This window comes from Gadus morhua, chromosome 1 (assembly GCF_902167405.1).
Source record: "Gadus morhua chromosome 1, gadMor3.0, whole genome shotgun sequence".
NCBI classification, from domain to species: Eukaryota; Metazoa; Chordata; class Actinopteri; order Gadiformes; family Gadidae; genus Gadus; species Gadus morhua.
The window spans coordinates 27,946,141-27,963,274 of record NC_044048.1 but is presented as its reverse complement, the minus strand read 5'-3'; the positions used below and the strand labels follow the sequence as shown (position 1 = coordinate 27,963,274).

The 17,134-nt window shown below is 45.3% G+C and overlaps 1 protein-coding gene across 1 annotated transcript in view; it reads left to right on the top strand.

Annotated features, from left to right (window-relative positions):
- The window catches only part of scn8aa (sodium channel, voltage gated, type VIII, alpha subunit a), a 49,935-nt gene extending 34,437 nt beyond the window's left edge, over positions 1-15,498 (top strand). The window contains 7 exon segments of the mRNA XM_030360788.1: positions 3,629-3,751; positions 7,880-8,164; positions 8,590-8,643; positions 8,754-8,891; positions 8,974-9,078; positions 9,268-9,538; positions 9,723-15,498. Coding sequence (XP_030216648.1) covers positions 3,629-3,751; positions 7,880-8,164; positions 8,590-8,643; positions 8,754-8,891; positions 8,974-9,078; positions 9,268-9,538; positions 9,723-10,882 — 2,136 coding nt within the window. The 3' untranslated portion in view covers positions 10,883-15,498.
- Positions 15,499-17,134: the final 1,636 nt, after the last annotated feature.

Here is a 17,134-nt window from a genome sequence, read left to right as displayed (position 1 = left end):
TTCAAAAACGGGAATAGTAATATATTACACTACGTTCAGCCTGTAGTCTCTGAACAAGATTGAGCTTGTTAAATATCTAACAAGCTGAATCCATCCTGTTAATTTACTGTTTTCAATTTGGGTTTCACAAGGTGGATAGAAAAGGGTCCTAGTGAGCCATATTGTACTGGTCCATCTTATCTTCCAAAATGGCTGACTGAAATATGGAGTATGTCATCCCCAGGCCTATTACTGCACCCCCCCCCTCCCCCAACACCCCACACATACACCTGCACAACAAGCCTAAAGCTCATACCAGTGACCAAGTCACTCACTGCCGTCGGCTGACGTTGTGGAATCTCGCGGGAAAGCGCATTGCGTTTCTGTACCCTCCCCAAACAGTGAATGACCCTCTTCCTCCCTACCCCGTCCCCTTTCTCATTCCTTGTTGAAAGTGGAACCTGAGGAATGTGGTTTTAATGTGCTGAGCTGTAATGATGGTGGGTGACATGCGGCCTTCGGTAAGTATGGTCTTCACGAGGGCTCCCCCTCAAAAAAATCCCCCCCTCTGAAAGATGTGTTGGTTGAGTCCGGGTTGTCTCGTGGCCTGCCTGTGCCCCTTCTGTCCTTGTTCTGTCGTGGGGTGAAACCATGTGTGTGGATTCCGAAGGGGGGGAGGGCACCATCATTCAACCAGCGTTTTCCCTCTTTGTGTGATGTTTTCCCGCTCATACTTCTTGTTTATTTGTATATTTGTGTTATGAATATTGTTTTTATTTTTTCGTGATCTTTATGATAAATTCTTGTTGTTGAAAACATAAGGAAAAAAGTAATCATGACAAAGCTATCGTAAAACAACTACCACGGTATTTCTAACTATGATGTAAGAACTACCGTCCTTCATTCATTCCTATCTTTTTTTCACTCTGATTATCGCATTGTTTTGTTTTGTGTTCTTTTTCTGGTTTTTTACTTTAACCTTTGATTTAGTTCTGTTTCTGTTTGGGTTTTTGTGGCGTCGCCGTCATGGGATCACAGCCCCAGACGTCATTGACCTTGCAGAGCTCTGTGAGCCGGACCATGAGGCCACTGAGGCCCCTACCACACAGAGGGGGGCCCCCGGGGGCAGGCTCCCCCAATGGGGGGGCAATCTCCAAAGGGTCAGGCTAAAGGTGACAATTACCTTCACCCCTCACCCCATCCCAACTCCCATATACTTTACTGCAGCTGAGGGCAAAATCCTTATTTTACGTTCTCCCCGTCGTGCTGGTCAACCACCTCGCCCTCCATCCTCCAAGAACTATACAGAGAGGTACATCTCTATCTAACGCACAGGAGTTCATGGATAGTATACGATAAGACTAAGTCAACCGTCAAATCCATGTACATATACTTCTTCCAAAGCCAGTCTGACACGAGGTTCGAAGCGTTTGACTTCACAATTGGACCACTGAAAATAAGGCTTTTGTTGTCGTTGCTGACACTGTGATGCTGGTCAAAATTAAGAATTTGCCTGTTCCTCCCTCTGTGACAATGGTAAGCTTTGAATGTTGTGTATCCATTGCGGTGAGATTGACCAGTAAGTGTCAGTGGCTGCCTGGTTACAGGTTTTTTTACATGTGTTATCTGTTTTAATTATACCTTGTACTGAGGACCCGATGCTCCCCCTTCTACAGTTCAGACAGGCTCACGGCCGGTGTAGTGAAAATGGAACAAGAATGATTGAATCTAGACACAAGGTGGTGATTCATTAACTGTGAATGGTGATTCATCTTCATTTCAATCTGGGCCATTTCAGCTGCATCTTAAATGAGTAGAACCAAGCCAAGGGAGAGCAAGAAAAACAAACCAGACAAACAAACAAGTGCAATACATGCCAGGTGATGTCAATGGCTAGTGATCTCTTTCCCCTAGTTTAAACATCATTGTTAGCTTGTTAGCATAGCCACTCCTCTGCCGCTGTAAACCTTTTCATGATTCAAACCCCAGAAGACCTATGAAGGATTATATGGATAATTATAGGATTATTTGGCAGCTTTTGAGATCAGACCATGTTTTAGTCCACAGTACTGTAGTAGAGTAGAGTCACTATAGTCTGAGGAGCCATCCAAAAGCTAGCTTGGCAAACCTTGTCATTTCTACCACCCAGTTGTTCGAATCAGAGCTGAAACAGGGCTTTACTTACACTTGGACCCTACATTCTTACGGCAAACTTTAAATGGATAGCAGGACGCAATCCAGCCCCTTCATCCATCTCTGGGGTGGCTAACAGCCGTCTCCTGCTTATCTGACATGGCTCCATTACCGCCAGTGAGTCAGAGACAGACCTTGACTGGGTGAGTCACTCCCATGGTGAACCATGGAGGGGACGCTGAGTGCCGCTCATCGATCACACCTCAGCCCTCGTACTTTGAACCTCCTTGTCAACTGTGAAGCAATAATAATGTAACTCTCAGCTAGAAAGCCCCACAATATACCAAAACAAACTAGGCCCGGTGCTATTCCTGATTTGAACATGGTTGTTTAGCAGCCTTGGCCGTCATAGCACACTCCTCATACTAATGGCTGTCATAAGTGCTAGGGGTAGCACCGGTTCCTACAAAATGGAGTGCTCTTGTTACTGTTTACTGTGTGTGTACTGTACAACTGTGTGTGACCTGTCCTTGACTTGAGTGCTATTCCATCCTCCCACTGGAGTCCAGTATCCATATAAGTCGTTGGTTTATCCTGTCCTCCCTCCCTGTTTATGAATACCTTTTAATTGATTTTGCTTTTGTTACCGTGGCTCCTCCGCTTGATTCCAAGTGCTGTGTGATTTTATAATGTGTCAAACAAAACATGAAAAACAAAGAAGGTAGAATGATGTGTTCATGTTTACCTGTACTCTTTCTCTTAGGTTCCATTAGTTTGTCTGTCTTAAATTGTTTGGGATTTAATGCCTCAAGCCGGGGGCCACACGGAGAGACAGAGTTTGAGGGGCAAGGGTAAGGCTCTCAAGTCTGTTGGGTTTTTATTAACTTCTCCAGGGTAACATCTCTCCTCCTACCCCTCCCACAACTCCTCCTCTTCCTCCCAAGCTCCGCCAGTCCCCCTTTGTCCGTTTGATGTACTAAGAATACAAGTAGCAAACTTCTCTGCCTAATTTATCATCTGTTTATGTTTTATCTCTCTATCTATCTATCCCTTGTTCTATCTCTCTCTCTTTCTCTCCCTCTCAACCGCCAAGTTTCTTTGCAGGTATCAAAGGACTTTTCACGTCTGGTCTGTCCCTAATTAACCGACAAACACTCCCCATCTCCGACTGCTAACACAAACAAGAAAAACCCGGACACACCTAAAACCTATACTAAACACCTTTTTCCTCAATGTATATCCATGTATAAATCCCATATTATACATGGGTATACATAGGTGTGTGTGTGTGTGTGTGTGTGTGTGTGTGTGTGTGTGTGTGTGTGTGTGTGTGTGTGTGTGTGTGTGTGTGTGTGTGTGTGTGTGTGTGTGTGTAGGCCTACCTGTGTGTTTGTGTATGGGCAGCAAGTCACTGCCCATGCCAGGGGAGCCACCGTCTCTCTCTTCCCTAGTGAATAATATTCTCTTATCCTCTAACGGCTTGGAACCTCTTTTGCTTCTCTCTGTTTTTGTATAGGTGTCTATAGTCAGCCTTGTAGCTAATGCGCTGGGCTACTCCGATCTAGGGCCCATTAAATCACTCAGGACACTAAGGGCCTTGAGACCCCTCAGAGCCTTGTCACGTTTTGAAGGGATGAGGGTAAGATCCAAACCTAAGCAGCTGAACCTTCCGCATGCCCATCATACAGTTTAAAGCATGCTAGAACTGATTTGTGTAGAAACCCAAGCAGAACCAAATACAAAGTCGCCCACATCATTGTTTGGGTGGGGGCGGGGCGTTTGGCAGAGAAAAGAAACGAGAACGGAAAATTCCAGAGACAGGAAGTCATCTTTCAAACCAGATCATTTGCCCATGCCTCTCGACATTCCTAAAGTAATCACAAAACCGTCATGATGCAGCTGTGATATTGAATAATGCCATTTTGGTTGCCAGCCACTTTATCAATTGAAAAAATAGAATTGACAGATAATCAACCCAAGATATACAAAGCTGCCTCATCAGATATTAAGAACCTAGATTTGTTTTCTATGTAACTTTTTATTTGAGATTTTTTAATTGGCAAAAGTTGGTTACTGCAACGTGGTTTTATGCTAAGAAAGACTGACTCGAATGTCATAGAGCATTGAAACAAGTTCCAGTCAGTTCTGTACAGCTGCTTTTAAATGAGAGCCCCACCTACCCCTTCATATGCCCCCTGCTCCCCCATCTCTCTCCCCCCTCACACCATCTTCCAATGCCTCTAGCACAGAGAACAACCAGCAGGTACCACGGAACCACAGTGCAAAACACCGCTCACCAGTCACACCAAAACTCTGCAGAATCAACATCCAGCATGTCTCCACGGCAGCGACTGTCAGATTGATGATTGATCCTCAGTGTGACTGGTGGCGGCGAGAGATTGTGTCTGGTTGTTCTCACCTGTAGTCTCTCTTTCTCTCCTCCCATCTCATATCTTTTAACCCCACACTCTTCAACTTCAACCCTCCGACACTTTCCCTCATACCCTCCCTCTCGCTCTCTCTTTCTCTCTCTCCTCCCCCCCCCAATGCCTCCACTAGTACTCAATCCATCCTGACTCTGCCGGGAAAGAGAGTGTCTAGGGTGAATCTGCATCAGGGGCTTCTGACAGAAACCACACAATACACAGTGCTGTGGGTTTGGTTTTGGAGGAACATATTTGCTAAGCTTCTGCTGAAGGACCCGTGCTTGGGTCCGTGAAACCTTGATTGAGCGACTGACTCTGGGTCCTATTCATTATAGCAGAGAGTTGAAAAAACGTATCTCATTATTTGAGCATGGGGAACACTGTCCAAGCAGGCGGGAACAGCGCTCTAAGAATAATGTACTGTGCTTGGCTCAGAAGCAGAAGCTTAGGAAATATAATAGGCTGCCATTTCACACGGTAGGCTGGCCTTTCTGGTCTCATGTCACTACACCCTGTGGCGCGCACAGCCGGTCCTGGCTCCCTGCTGCCTTCCACTCCCACGGGAAACTGGGAGGCAACCAAGGGCCGGTGGGGCTCTGCTGTCCTGACCCCACGATGGCTTGTAGCTTAGCTAGCGCAGCGACATTTAGGGAACAACAGACGTTTTGTTACCGTTTGAAAAACTACGTCCAAAAAATGACCAGCAGGTGAAGAATGTCGAGTCAAGTGCTTTAACATCCTTGAGATTCAATGGTTCGCTGGATGTCAATTTGAAACTTAAATCGGACTCGTATTCAGTGGCTATAATGGCAAATTTACAAACTTATTGCCAATATGATCAAGGAACATTCTGCCACCAAACCCCATTTTGCAGCGGTGGATAGCGTTTTCCTTCAGCCTTTATCATTACGTTAAACAAATCTGAAATGATGCCGTGATTATGAAGCATATTATTATTTATCTTTATTTCAGACTCATATAGGTCCATATACACGACAGTACAACAGACAAAACAACAACAAACAAATAAGAAACACAACTAAAAAACATACAGACACTCTCTCCAATGCTTCCAGAGACTGGAAGTGTATCTGATGCTGCTTAACTTCGGCATGGTTAAAGTCATTATAATTTCATTTTTGGAGTCCATCAATCTCATCATAAAACTGTACATCAGATTCCTGAGCAATGCATTTAAAGTGGGAACACCACTGTTTACAAACAGTATAAAAAGTACTTGACTGGTCAAAACAACAAAGTTACCTTTGGGGATGTCCATTAGTGTACATCTAATGGTATGGGACACACCAGTACCTCTAGGAATTAGCTCATTCATTGGGTGCATGTGGTATAGCAGGTGAAGGTGCCCCAGTCATTCAAGATGAATTAAAAGGAGAAATTAGAATCTTGTCGTACCATTTTACAAACAGCTATGTTCATCGATTTAACTAGCCATTCAGTTTTAACAGATGATGAAAGATAATGGAACAAAACAATAAATAAATAATTAGGGAAATGCTTGAATAGAGTGAGGACATGTCATTACATTTTTACTTGCGTTGTATGGCATGATTATACACTGAGGCCCTTGTGACTCAATGACAGTGATAAAGGGGAACCAGCTGGTCATTTTATGCTCAGTTCTGCTTCCTCTTAATGTACCTTTCACGAAATGGTCTGTACAAAAGCCATTCATCCATTCAATATTTGAGACATTTCCAATGCTCTGTTGTCTCTTCAACCTTACACAGATAAATAAGAAAATAAAGACCGTAATCCCGGGCAACATTGTCTTGTCGATTTTAATCAATTCCAACACTTATATAAGCCACACAGATGTGCCATTGATGGCGTATCAAACTCAACCATTAGCTATTTACTTCTTCCCTCTGATTTCCCTATCTATCTATTTACAAGCAGTTCTTGGGGTTGCACAATGCAATGATACATGCATGTTATATCCGATTAAGCACTTGTTAAAGCCATTTTCCCTCTTTTCTACGAATGCAAAATCCAAATTGGAATGCATCTTTTAGATAAGAAACCTATTGTCTTACAGCAAGCAGTCATTCTCTCCGCCTATAATGATTAAATATCCTGCACAGTACAGCACAGAATAACATAACGGTTAACGCAAGTATATTCTGCTGCACCGTTTAAAAAATGTTTTAGTTCTGAAGTTGTTTGCCATAGTCAGAACAAGCTATAACCCCTGCCCCCACCTTGATTACAGTTCTTCTTAATATTCTCTACACAGCAGTCACTATGTTCTAATGCCTACATGCCACACTCACTACAGTGGTTCCAACAGGATTTGTGCTACTCCCCGAGAGCTTTGCTGTGTACGAGCTGAGAGAATCTTGTGCAGGGCACCCCCAGACCATTGTGTGTAGTCTGCGTAAAAAGAGGAGGGAAAATGGCTCCACAATGTAGTCTGCAGCAGCAGAACAGACATGCATGCTCAGCTGCCTGCCTGTGAGAGGCTGGCCCGGCCTGCATTACCCCAGTGCTGAGCGGTCCAAACAGAGCTGACCAGCACCGGGATAGCTAAGGTCTAGGGTGGGTGGATCATCCTAGCCGTGTGGGGTGATGTATCCTGATGTAGTCTGTTGTATTGATTTTGTTTTATTCTGGGGGATGATTGTATTGGGATTAGTGTAATCATTTTACCCAGGGGCTGGGTAAATGGACACTGCATACTGCTATGGATATACTTAAACATGAAAATGTAAAAAAAAAAAAAAAAAGTAAATATAGTGTGTGTGTGCGTGTGTGTGTGTGTGTGTGTGTGTGTGTGTGTGTGTGTGTGTGTGTGTGTGTGAGTATGTCAGAAAGAGTGTGAAAGACAGAGAGAGAGAGAGCCCATGTATGTGCTCGCGTACATACAAACCGCTTGAGAATCCCGGCTCGTCCGCATACCCGGTGTGCGTGTGTTTGTGTGTATGTGAGTGTGTGTGTACGTGAGCATGCATGCTAATGCGTGAGTATTCCCGAGGCCCATCCAGCCACATGCTTAATCAGATCAAAGAGCGTCTCAGAGTCACATCAGTGCTGCTCTAATTAGAACGGGACTGATGAAGATCTCTTTTCTCAGCGAAACTCAACGCTCGGCCTTGTACTGGTACAGAGTCAACCAGCTCAATGCGGCCTCACAGAGTCTAAATTGACTTATGAAGTGTCAGACCCTAGACCAACCATGGACTAACACAGCAGCACTCAGTGGGATACCGTAGCAGTATGCAGTGGTGCTTTTGATTGGAGTAGGGATGTTGGGTTGGTGATGTTTGGTCTTCATGCCCTCATACTGTGTCTGTCTCGTTCTCACCCCTGGTCCGGTCTAGGTGGTAGTCAACGCGCTGGTGGGAGCCATCCCCTCCATTATGAATGTGTTGCTGGTGTGCCTCATCTTTTGGCTGATTTTCAGTATCATGGGGGTCAACCTCTTCGCCGGAAAGTATTACTACTGTTTCAACCAGACGTCTGAGGAGATGTTCTCCGACAAAGTGGTCAACAACAAGACCGAGTGCTTTGCCCTCATCAATGACAACTACACAGAGGTCAGGTGGAAGAATGTCAAGATCAACTTTGACAATGTGGGGGCAGGCTACCTGGCCCTTCTGCAAGTGGTGAGACTCTCTCTCTCTCTCTCTCTCTCTCTCTCTCTCTCTCTCTCTCTCTCTCTCTCTCTCTCTCTCTCTCTCTCTCTCTCTCTCTCTCTCTCTCTCTCTCTCTCATTTTGTTGTCTTCTTTGTTTTTGTTTTCTGTGCTTGACTAATGTTGAACTTTCCCCATTTGTTGGATTTAGAAGATTGTATTGCTTTGTTTTTCTGTGTATGTGATACATATTTCTGTTTTTTCTACACTATTTGTCTACATCTCCTTTATCCATTCACAAGCTTCAATACAGGATACATACCGGTATTTTTTGGTTTGAGTTTGATTATTTCTTGTAAACCATTTGGATTTTCTTTTTCTTAATGAATTGTGATATTGTTTGTAATTTTTGGGCTTGTGTGCATACATCTACTAATGCATATTTCTGTTTTTTAAGGCCACATTCAAAGGATGGATGGACATTATGTACGCAGCGGTGGATTCAAGACAGGTACAGCCTTTTTGTCGTTGAGTCGTGAAACCGTGTTGATTTATTACGTTTGAAGTATTGTTATTTTATCCAAGTCTTTAGATGAACAGAACACTTGGATTCTCTTTCAGGTGGAAAGCCAGCCCATCTATGAAGACAACATCTACATGTACATCTACTTTGTCATCTTCATCATCTTTGGCTCCTTCTTCACCCTCAATCTCTTCATTGGTGTGATCATTGACAACTTCAACCAACAGAAGAAAAAGATAAGCTACTTTCTGAAAGATTCTCAGTTTAGTCAGAGCTATTTATCAGATTGTAACCAAGTTTGTTTGTGTGACCCTTTACTTTGGAGGTCAGGATATCTTCATGACAGAGGAACAGAAGAAGTACTACAACGCTATGAAAAAGCTGGGATCGAAAAAGCCACAAAAACCTATTCCTCGGCCGCAGGTACATTACGCCATGACTCGGTTATTGATTGAGCCACTCCTTGCTTTTAGTGGTAGCAATGATCTACAACAAGGTACTAATGTACCATTAAAAAGGCTCATTGCTCACATTTGTCAAACTGACCAGCGCAAGCCCTTGGTCGGTGGATCGTAACATGCAAACTTGTGTCTTGTGTTTCCACCCTCTCAGAACAAGATCCAGGGCATGGTGTTTGACTTTGTGACACAGCAGGTGTTCGACATCTCCATCATGATCCTCATCTGCCTTAACATGGTCACCATGATGGTGGAGACAGACGACCAATCGGACGAAACAGAGTTAGTCCTGTACTGGGTCAACTTTATCTTCATCGTGGTCTTCACCACAGAGTTTGTGCTGAAGCTCTTTGCCCTGCGCCATTACTACTTCACCAACGGGTGGAACATATTCGACGTAGTGGTGGTCATCCTGTCTATTGTTGGTAAGTATTGACGGGGTAGGAGGCACGTTTCCTTCGGAAAACGTGGAAATCTGGCAATTCAAATGATTGGAATCTTCCATTACACTTTAAAACGTGAACAGGAGAGACTGTTTAAATGTGTAAGAGGGCCTTTACTTGGAATGCTTTTACCCATTTCTCATCCATCCCTCTCTGCCTCCCTTAGGTATGTTCCTGGCGGAGATCATCGAGAAGTATTTTGTTTCACCAACTCTGTTCAGGGTCATCAGGTTGGCTCGAATCGGCCGCATCCTCCGTCTAATCAAAGGAGCCAAGGGGATTCGAACTTTACTTTTCGCCCTGATGATGTCCTTGCCCGCCCTGTTCAACATCGGCCTCCTGCTCTTCCTGGTCATGTTCATCTTCTCCATCTTTGGCATGTCTAACTTTGGCTACGTGAAACACGGGGCCGGCATAGACGACCTGTACAACTTTGAGACGTTCGGCAACAGCATGATCTGCCTGTTCATGATCACCACCTCGGGGGGCTGGGACGGCCTCCTGCTGCCCATCCTCAACTACCCCCCGGACTGCGACCTCACCCTGGAGAACCCGGGCACGTCGGTGAAGGGGGACTGCGGCAACCCCTCGGTGGGCATCTTCTTCTTCGTCATGTACATCATCATCTCCTTCCTGATCGTGGTCAACATGTACATCGCCATCATCCTGGAGAACTTCAGCGTGGCCACCGAGGAGAGCGCCGACCCGCTGAGCGAGGACGACTTCGAGACCTTCTACGAGATCTGGGAGAAGTTCGACCCCACCGCCTCGCAGTTCATCACCTTCACCAAGCTGGGGGACTTTGCGGACGCGCTGGAGCACCCGCTGCGCGTGCCCAAGCCCAACACCATCGAGCTGATCGCCATGGACCTGCCCATGGTGAGCGGCGACCGCATCCACTGCCTGGACATCCTGTTCGCCTTCACCAAGCGCGTGCTGGGCGACAGCGGCGAGCTGGACATGCTGCGTCAGCAGATGGAGGAGCGATTCGTGGCGGCCAACCCGTCCAAGGTGTCCTACGAGCCCATCACCACCACCATGCGGCGGAGGCAGGAGGACGTGTCGGCCAGGATTATCCAGAAAGCCTTCCGCTCTCACCTCATCCGGCGGGGCATCATCTTCAAGAGGTTCCCCTTCGGCATCAACAGGCTGGAGAACGGCGGGAACAACCAGGAGAAGAAGGAGAGCACCCCCTCCACGGCCTCGCTGCCGTCCTACGACAGCGTGACCAAACCCGACAAGGAGAAGCCGGAGGAGAACGAGGACAATGCGGGGCGGAAGGAGAAGGACAAAAACCAAAAAGACGAGCGGGAATCCAAGTGTTAGGGGTTCATCGGCGGCCCTGAATCCTAGAAACAAACAGAGGAACAGATGAAACTCTGAGCCCAAACCCCGTGAAGATTGAAAAAATGTTTGAATTTACAATTAAAGATCAATAAATTAAAAAAAAAACAACACAAAAAATGTTTACAGACTTGCCGACACTGACGCAGATTCCGACGTCAGTGGCAAACGAACCAAACCCAATCCGTCTACCATGGAACTCTGCTGCATAGGGACCATGACATGAGGAGCAAGCGAAACAGATAAGGACTTTAAGTGTGCCAGCCAATGGCACACTCTCATCACTCAAACACTCAAACACACACACACACACACACACACACACACACACACACACGCACACACTTCTTTGGGGACCAACTACCAAGGGACAGAAATCTCTGCTACATCCCTGCCACCACCACGTGTGGACTCCACCTCCCCTCCCCCCAGCAGCTAAGATCTGCCATTATAGAATCTGTTCCGGAAGATTCCATAAGAACTGTGTTAACAGTCTGCGTTCCTTTCGCTAAGTTTACGTCCTTTGTCAATGAAGCGTGAAAAAGAAAATGGTTGAAGAAAGTGTTGATGAAAGGAACCACAGGGGAAAGTAGTGGGAGAGCCAGAGCAAGTTAACCAACCCTCACCATTTTGGTTTGTTTGTGCTGAGGCTTCTGGCATCTTTACATTGTTTCAGCAGCAAAAAAAAATTACATTCAGCCCATGTCACAAGTCTTTCCATCCCCTCTTTGTTATACTGACATCGAAGAAGACATTTTCTACATGGGCTTTCACACTGAGCGGGTAGGGGGGTCATGGTCAATTTTGACTTGGGTTGAAGAGGATTCGATTGAACAGAGTAGCGGATAACTAGTTATTGTGCTCGTTCAATGCCTCGAAATGACTTGCATGAAGGCATGTTTTGATCAGGAATCATGCATGAGTAATCATAGTCTGAAAGACACTTAATATTCCCAGAACACTGCCGTGGCTTTGCGGATACGTTGGAGACGGACACTGACTGGGAAGTATCAATGGCCGATAGTGATGATGGATTAGATGAAGTTTATACCAGAACATAAGTATATCGAGATAGAATATTGGGAGGTGAGAGAGAAAGAGGTTTGAGGTGTGATCGGGATGGCTAACCGATGTACGGGACGTAAGGAAGCACGAATACAAAGTTGTTAGGTTTCATTTTTTGCTGCTCTTTATTTCTGACATTAGATGCACTTAGAAAGCATTCGGGGCTGCATATCTTCGCTTTGAGGATGTACAGAGCTTTGGGTGGCCATCTAAGCCGATCCATACCAAATCCAGGTTTTACTTACTTTACTTCTCCGCGTTCAACGGTCATTTGCTTGACTTGTTACTATGGCAATAAGCTGGTGATGTCAAAAGCAATGCCTCATGCCAACCCATGTTTGGCATTAGTGAGGGTATGCTGTGTCCGTGTTGATTAGTTTGGTAACCCTCTGATGGTTTCTAGACAGGGAAAGGATTATGTTAGAGAGGTGGGGGAGGTGTTTGTCTGTGTGTGTGTGTGTGTGTGTGTGTGTGTGTGTGTGTGTGTGTGTGTGTGTGTGTGTGTGTGTGTGTGTGTGTGTGTGTGTGTGTGTGTGTGTGTGTGTGCCTGTGCAGACAAACATTAGGGGTGAGGGGGTTATTAAAAAAAAGGATCTCTAGGTAGATGCAGAAGATATATGTTACTAAACTCTTTCTTGAAACTACCTGTTGTTGGTGTCAGTTCGCTGTTTGGATTTGGCTTTGAGTCACATGTTAACAAGACACTTTGAGCAAGAGATTAAAAGGTTTGATGGAGTCCCTACTCTGACGTTTAGCTTACATAGCAGAGTGGGAGAGATCCCAAGGAAAGCCCTTGTTATGAAACGACGGTTTGGTAGACAGACGAGTGAAGGGACGCCGTGTTCTGTCGCCGCTACAGCAGAGGAAGCCCTGATTGATATGTGCGGTATCACGTCGAGGTAAACAGAGGATCAATATTTCAGCACCAAGGGTTGATAAGAAAGATAGAGAGCCCCGCGCCCCAGCGTTTCAGACTGCCAAGTGAACAGAGAGCAAGGGAGGAAAGGCTCAGGGGCCCCGAGTCAGGAACCGGCTTGGTCTGAGTGAGTGCTGAAAGTCCCATGTGTGTCAGTGTATCATTGTGCTATTGTGGGACCTCTTTAACACTGTGTGTGGTGTTGGACCCAGGCTCGCACCATTTTATTTTCTTCTTCTTTACTTTGTTTTTTGTTTTTTTAACTCCATGCACTCGCTGACTTTCTCCACCGACATCGCTCACTTCTGTTCCCGAATCTGCACTCAGCGTCAGATGAGGAATACTCCAGGGGTCAACAGCAGCAGTGCTCAATGTTGACGCAATACCGTCAAAAGCACCACTCGCGACTCTTTTTCATATAAAGGAAAAAAAACACAGAAAAACACAAAGCCGATCGGCATCCAGTCATAGGTGATACTCAACTGCCTCCTTATAAGGTGTATACCTAGCCAATGTTTGGTCTTTTTTTTGACTGTTTTTGGTTTGGGTGGGTTTTTTTCTACACAGGAGTGATGGTCCTATTACAAACGGCTGAGCTGGACATAAAAATCCAAGACAGCCAAAGTCGCACCACTGACTGCCCTTTGGTGTGTTTAACACTGCCTGTACCAGAACCCCCTGTCTGTGATAGTAATAAGGATAAGGATTAGGATTATGCTGTCTAAGGTTCGTTTACAATAGGAGCTCTCCAAAATCAGTTTGGCTGACACACCCTGAAACCAAATACATTCCCGAAACAGAAACAGGAGGAGCGAAATATCTCCACTATCTTAACTTCTAACTCACGTTCATCTTGGATGTATTGTTTTAGAGTGATACGTTCATAGATACACACAGAAAAATAAATTTTAAAAAACATGCAAAAAAAGAACTATATGTACAGTGCAGGCTATGATGTAAATGGCACAATCGCTGAAAAGAATGAACTTTTTGAGAGAAAACTATAAATACTGTACTATATTCTTTTATTTTATCGGCATGCTTTGTTGTGTTTTTTTGTAAATATGGAATTTTAAAAAGCTACTACTAATAATCAAAAAAATGAATAACAACAATAATATAGAATGGCTTCCGACTATGCCCTTTGTCACATTTGTTACCTTTTGGATTTTTTGAGACACTTTTCACTTTGTTGACGGAAATTGAATGATATATAGATATTATATAAAACAAAAAGATATATACATGTATACATATATGTCTATATGTATATACTTTCAACAGAAGAACACTGTCACATTTTAATTTGTGTGCAACACGTTCAATAGCTGTCTAACACCGGTTGGTTTGGCAACCCTTCTATGTCGGAGAACTGATCATGTGCGATGTTCCTGGAGCTGCCTGCTATGGATTGTAGCCCGATCGTGACTGATGTGTTACCACATTTCTCACTTACTGTCATCTCTCCCTCTCTCTCTCTCTCTCTCTCTCTCTCTCTCTCTCTCTCTCTCTCTCTCCCTCTCCCTCTCCCTCTCTCTCTCACCTGCACCGAATATATACACACACAGCACCAGTCTAGGATACGAGACTATACCCTTCTCTTTTCCTTCCCTTACAACCTTTCCTAAGCTTATCACTACCAAGAGGAGGTCAGTTGGTGTTGCTGACGCATCGGAATTACACGGTCCCTAGCCTGGGGGCCAATCGTGTACACTGCCATACAGAAACACACACACAAACACACACACACACACACACACACACACACACACACACACACACACACACACACACACACACACACACACACACACACACACACACACACACACACACACACACACACACACACACACACACACACACACACACACACACAGTTCACGATGCATATGTAACAAACTTCTTGCTTCTCTTTCACGCTGTTCTTTTTATTTGTTTTTTCATTTTTTTTGTGTTGTATTCACTCAATGGCATGTGCCTTTTTCTGCTTTTTCTGCAAAATTTGGACGACGATGCCACGTTTCTGAAGAAGAAATTAAAGACTGTTTACAAACTGGAAGGTGTGTGGGGAAGCGGAAGGGGGTTAGTGGCAGTTGACAGGTTGCAAGATGGAGAAGAACATTCCACGAGGAGTCAGAAAATGTACGTAAGGATCAGCGAGCCTCACTCCACTTCATCATGACGTTCAACAGTGTTTGTCGTGAACAGAAGAAAAAACAACCGAATCAAAACAAGATGTACTGTTCTTTGTGCTATGCGTGTCACCCACTTCGCTTGTGAAAAAGCAGCTTGCCTTCTATATTTATGTTCTTTACATCTGAAATTTTATTTTTGTATTAATACATGATTATAGGATTAATTTTTTCTTTTCTTTTTTTTAGCATGGTTTATTATGTGCTTTTTTTTGTTCATACTTTTCACCTTGCTGAAGATTTTCGAGAAAAAGTGCTTTCAATCTATTGTTATCATTTGACACCGAGATAAAAGAGGATATACAGTACAATATGATGGTGTGTTGCACAACCACTTGGACTCTTAGTAAGAACTTATGAAAGATTGTCTTCATTTGAGCACGAACCTTTTTATTACCAATAAAGCAGCCTTCCAGTTACAACCCCTGTGTGCTGGTGAGTTTTTAACACAATCTTCATAGAATCGAAAAGGTTCCTTTCCCCAAACAGTTCATACTGAAAAGGGTCTGATCCCCTCTGGCATTTCTGGGAAACACGTCTCATCCAGTAGTATGGCTTTGTGTACAAACTAAAGATACCACATGAAAGAGTGGTAACCATTTTGTAATATTGACTGTTTGTGCTTGGAGTGGATTATGGTCCATTTGACATGGGGCTGAGTGGCGCTGCGGTAAACAACGTGCTGCTCCAGGGAAGCCTTTCAAATGTAATGGACCTATTGAATTTGTTAAAAGGCCCCATGTTAGCATAGACGATCCCTCAGCCCTCCTCCACGCACGCATTGTGTCTCGCTGTCCATCCTTACACTAAAGCGTTTTCATTTTTCTGTGGTCCCTGCAAAGGTATAGCCCGAGGTTGTAATATCCCCCCCCCCCATCCTCTCTAGCCCATGTCTGAATAGGACTATGGTTGGCTTTTTTTGTGAGGGGGAGGAGGTATTGAGTGCAACCCCCCCTACCACCACCACCACCCACCCCCTGACCCCACCCACTCATTTGCTTTGAGGTGGACTGGGGGGGAGGGGGGAGATGGGGGGGGTTTGTGAATGGAGTTAGACCCTTTTTTCCTTGAGACTCTGGAGATGGAAAAATGTCTATAGCTCGCTCCGCTCAAATGTGTCGTGATGTGAATAGATCATAGCATATTTGGGTATACAGCCCCTCCCTTTCTTCAGCCCCCCTCCCCCTCCCGTACCATTTTATTTTCACCATGATGGAATATTCACTGTCTCACGCTCTCTGTCTGTGTCTCTGTCTCTCTCTCGTCACATGACAGATCACATCGCTGCATACTCCCTCTCTCCCTGGATTGAAACACGGACACCTCTTTCTATTACCTGCACGGGATTCGTTTCCATTCAAATTCACCTTTGAATTGCGCTTCCGCGTGGAGCATAGACTAATGTTTATCGTCACTCTGACAGTAGTTTCACTCGATTCCCTCCGACCGAGATGCCTTTGAAGAGGTATAGGGCGGTGGAGAGGATGTGCGAACGACGGAATGGAGGGGGAGGGAAGGAGAGTGAGAGAGAGAGAGAGAGAGAGAGAGAGAGAGAGAGAGAGAGAGAGAGAGAGAGAGAGAGAGAGAGAGAGAGAGAGAGAGAGAGAGAACAGAAAGAGAGGGAGGGTGGTAGAGCACTGCAGTGCAGATAAATGAATGCAGCAGTCGAGGCTGAGTCAGCAGCACACTCCCAGTATGTCTCCCAGTACCCATCAGTCCGCGCCCATCCACGGAATTGGCGGCTGCCCCCCCCCCCCCCCCCCCCCCCCCCCCCCCCCCACACACACACACACACACACACACACACACACACACACACACACACACACACACACACACACACACACACACACACACACACACACACACACACACACACACACACACACACACACAGACGCGGGGGCTTTACCGAAACAGCCAGATTCCCGAGTGATCGATTGGAATCCAAACGTGACCCTTTATCGAAGAAAACAATGGCCTGCAGAGGCGAAGTCCGGTCTCAGCCAGAAACACGGCCTCTAGTTAGTGCTGATAACAGCAGCGCGGACAGATTTA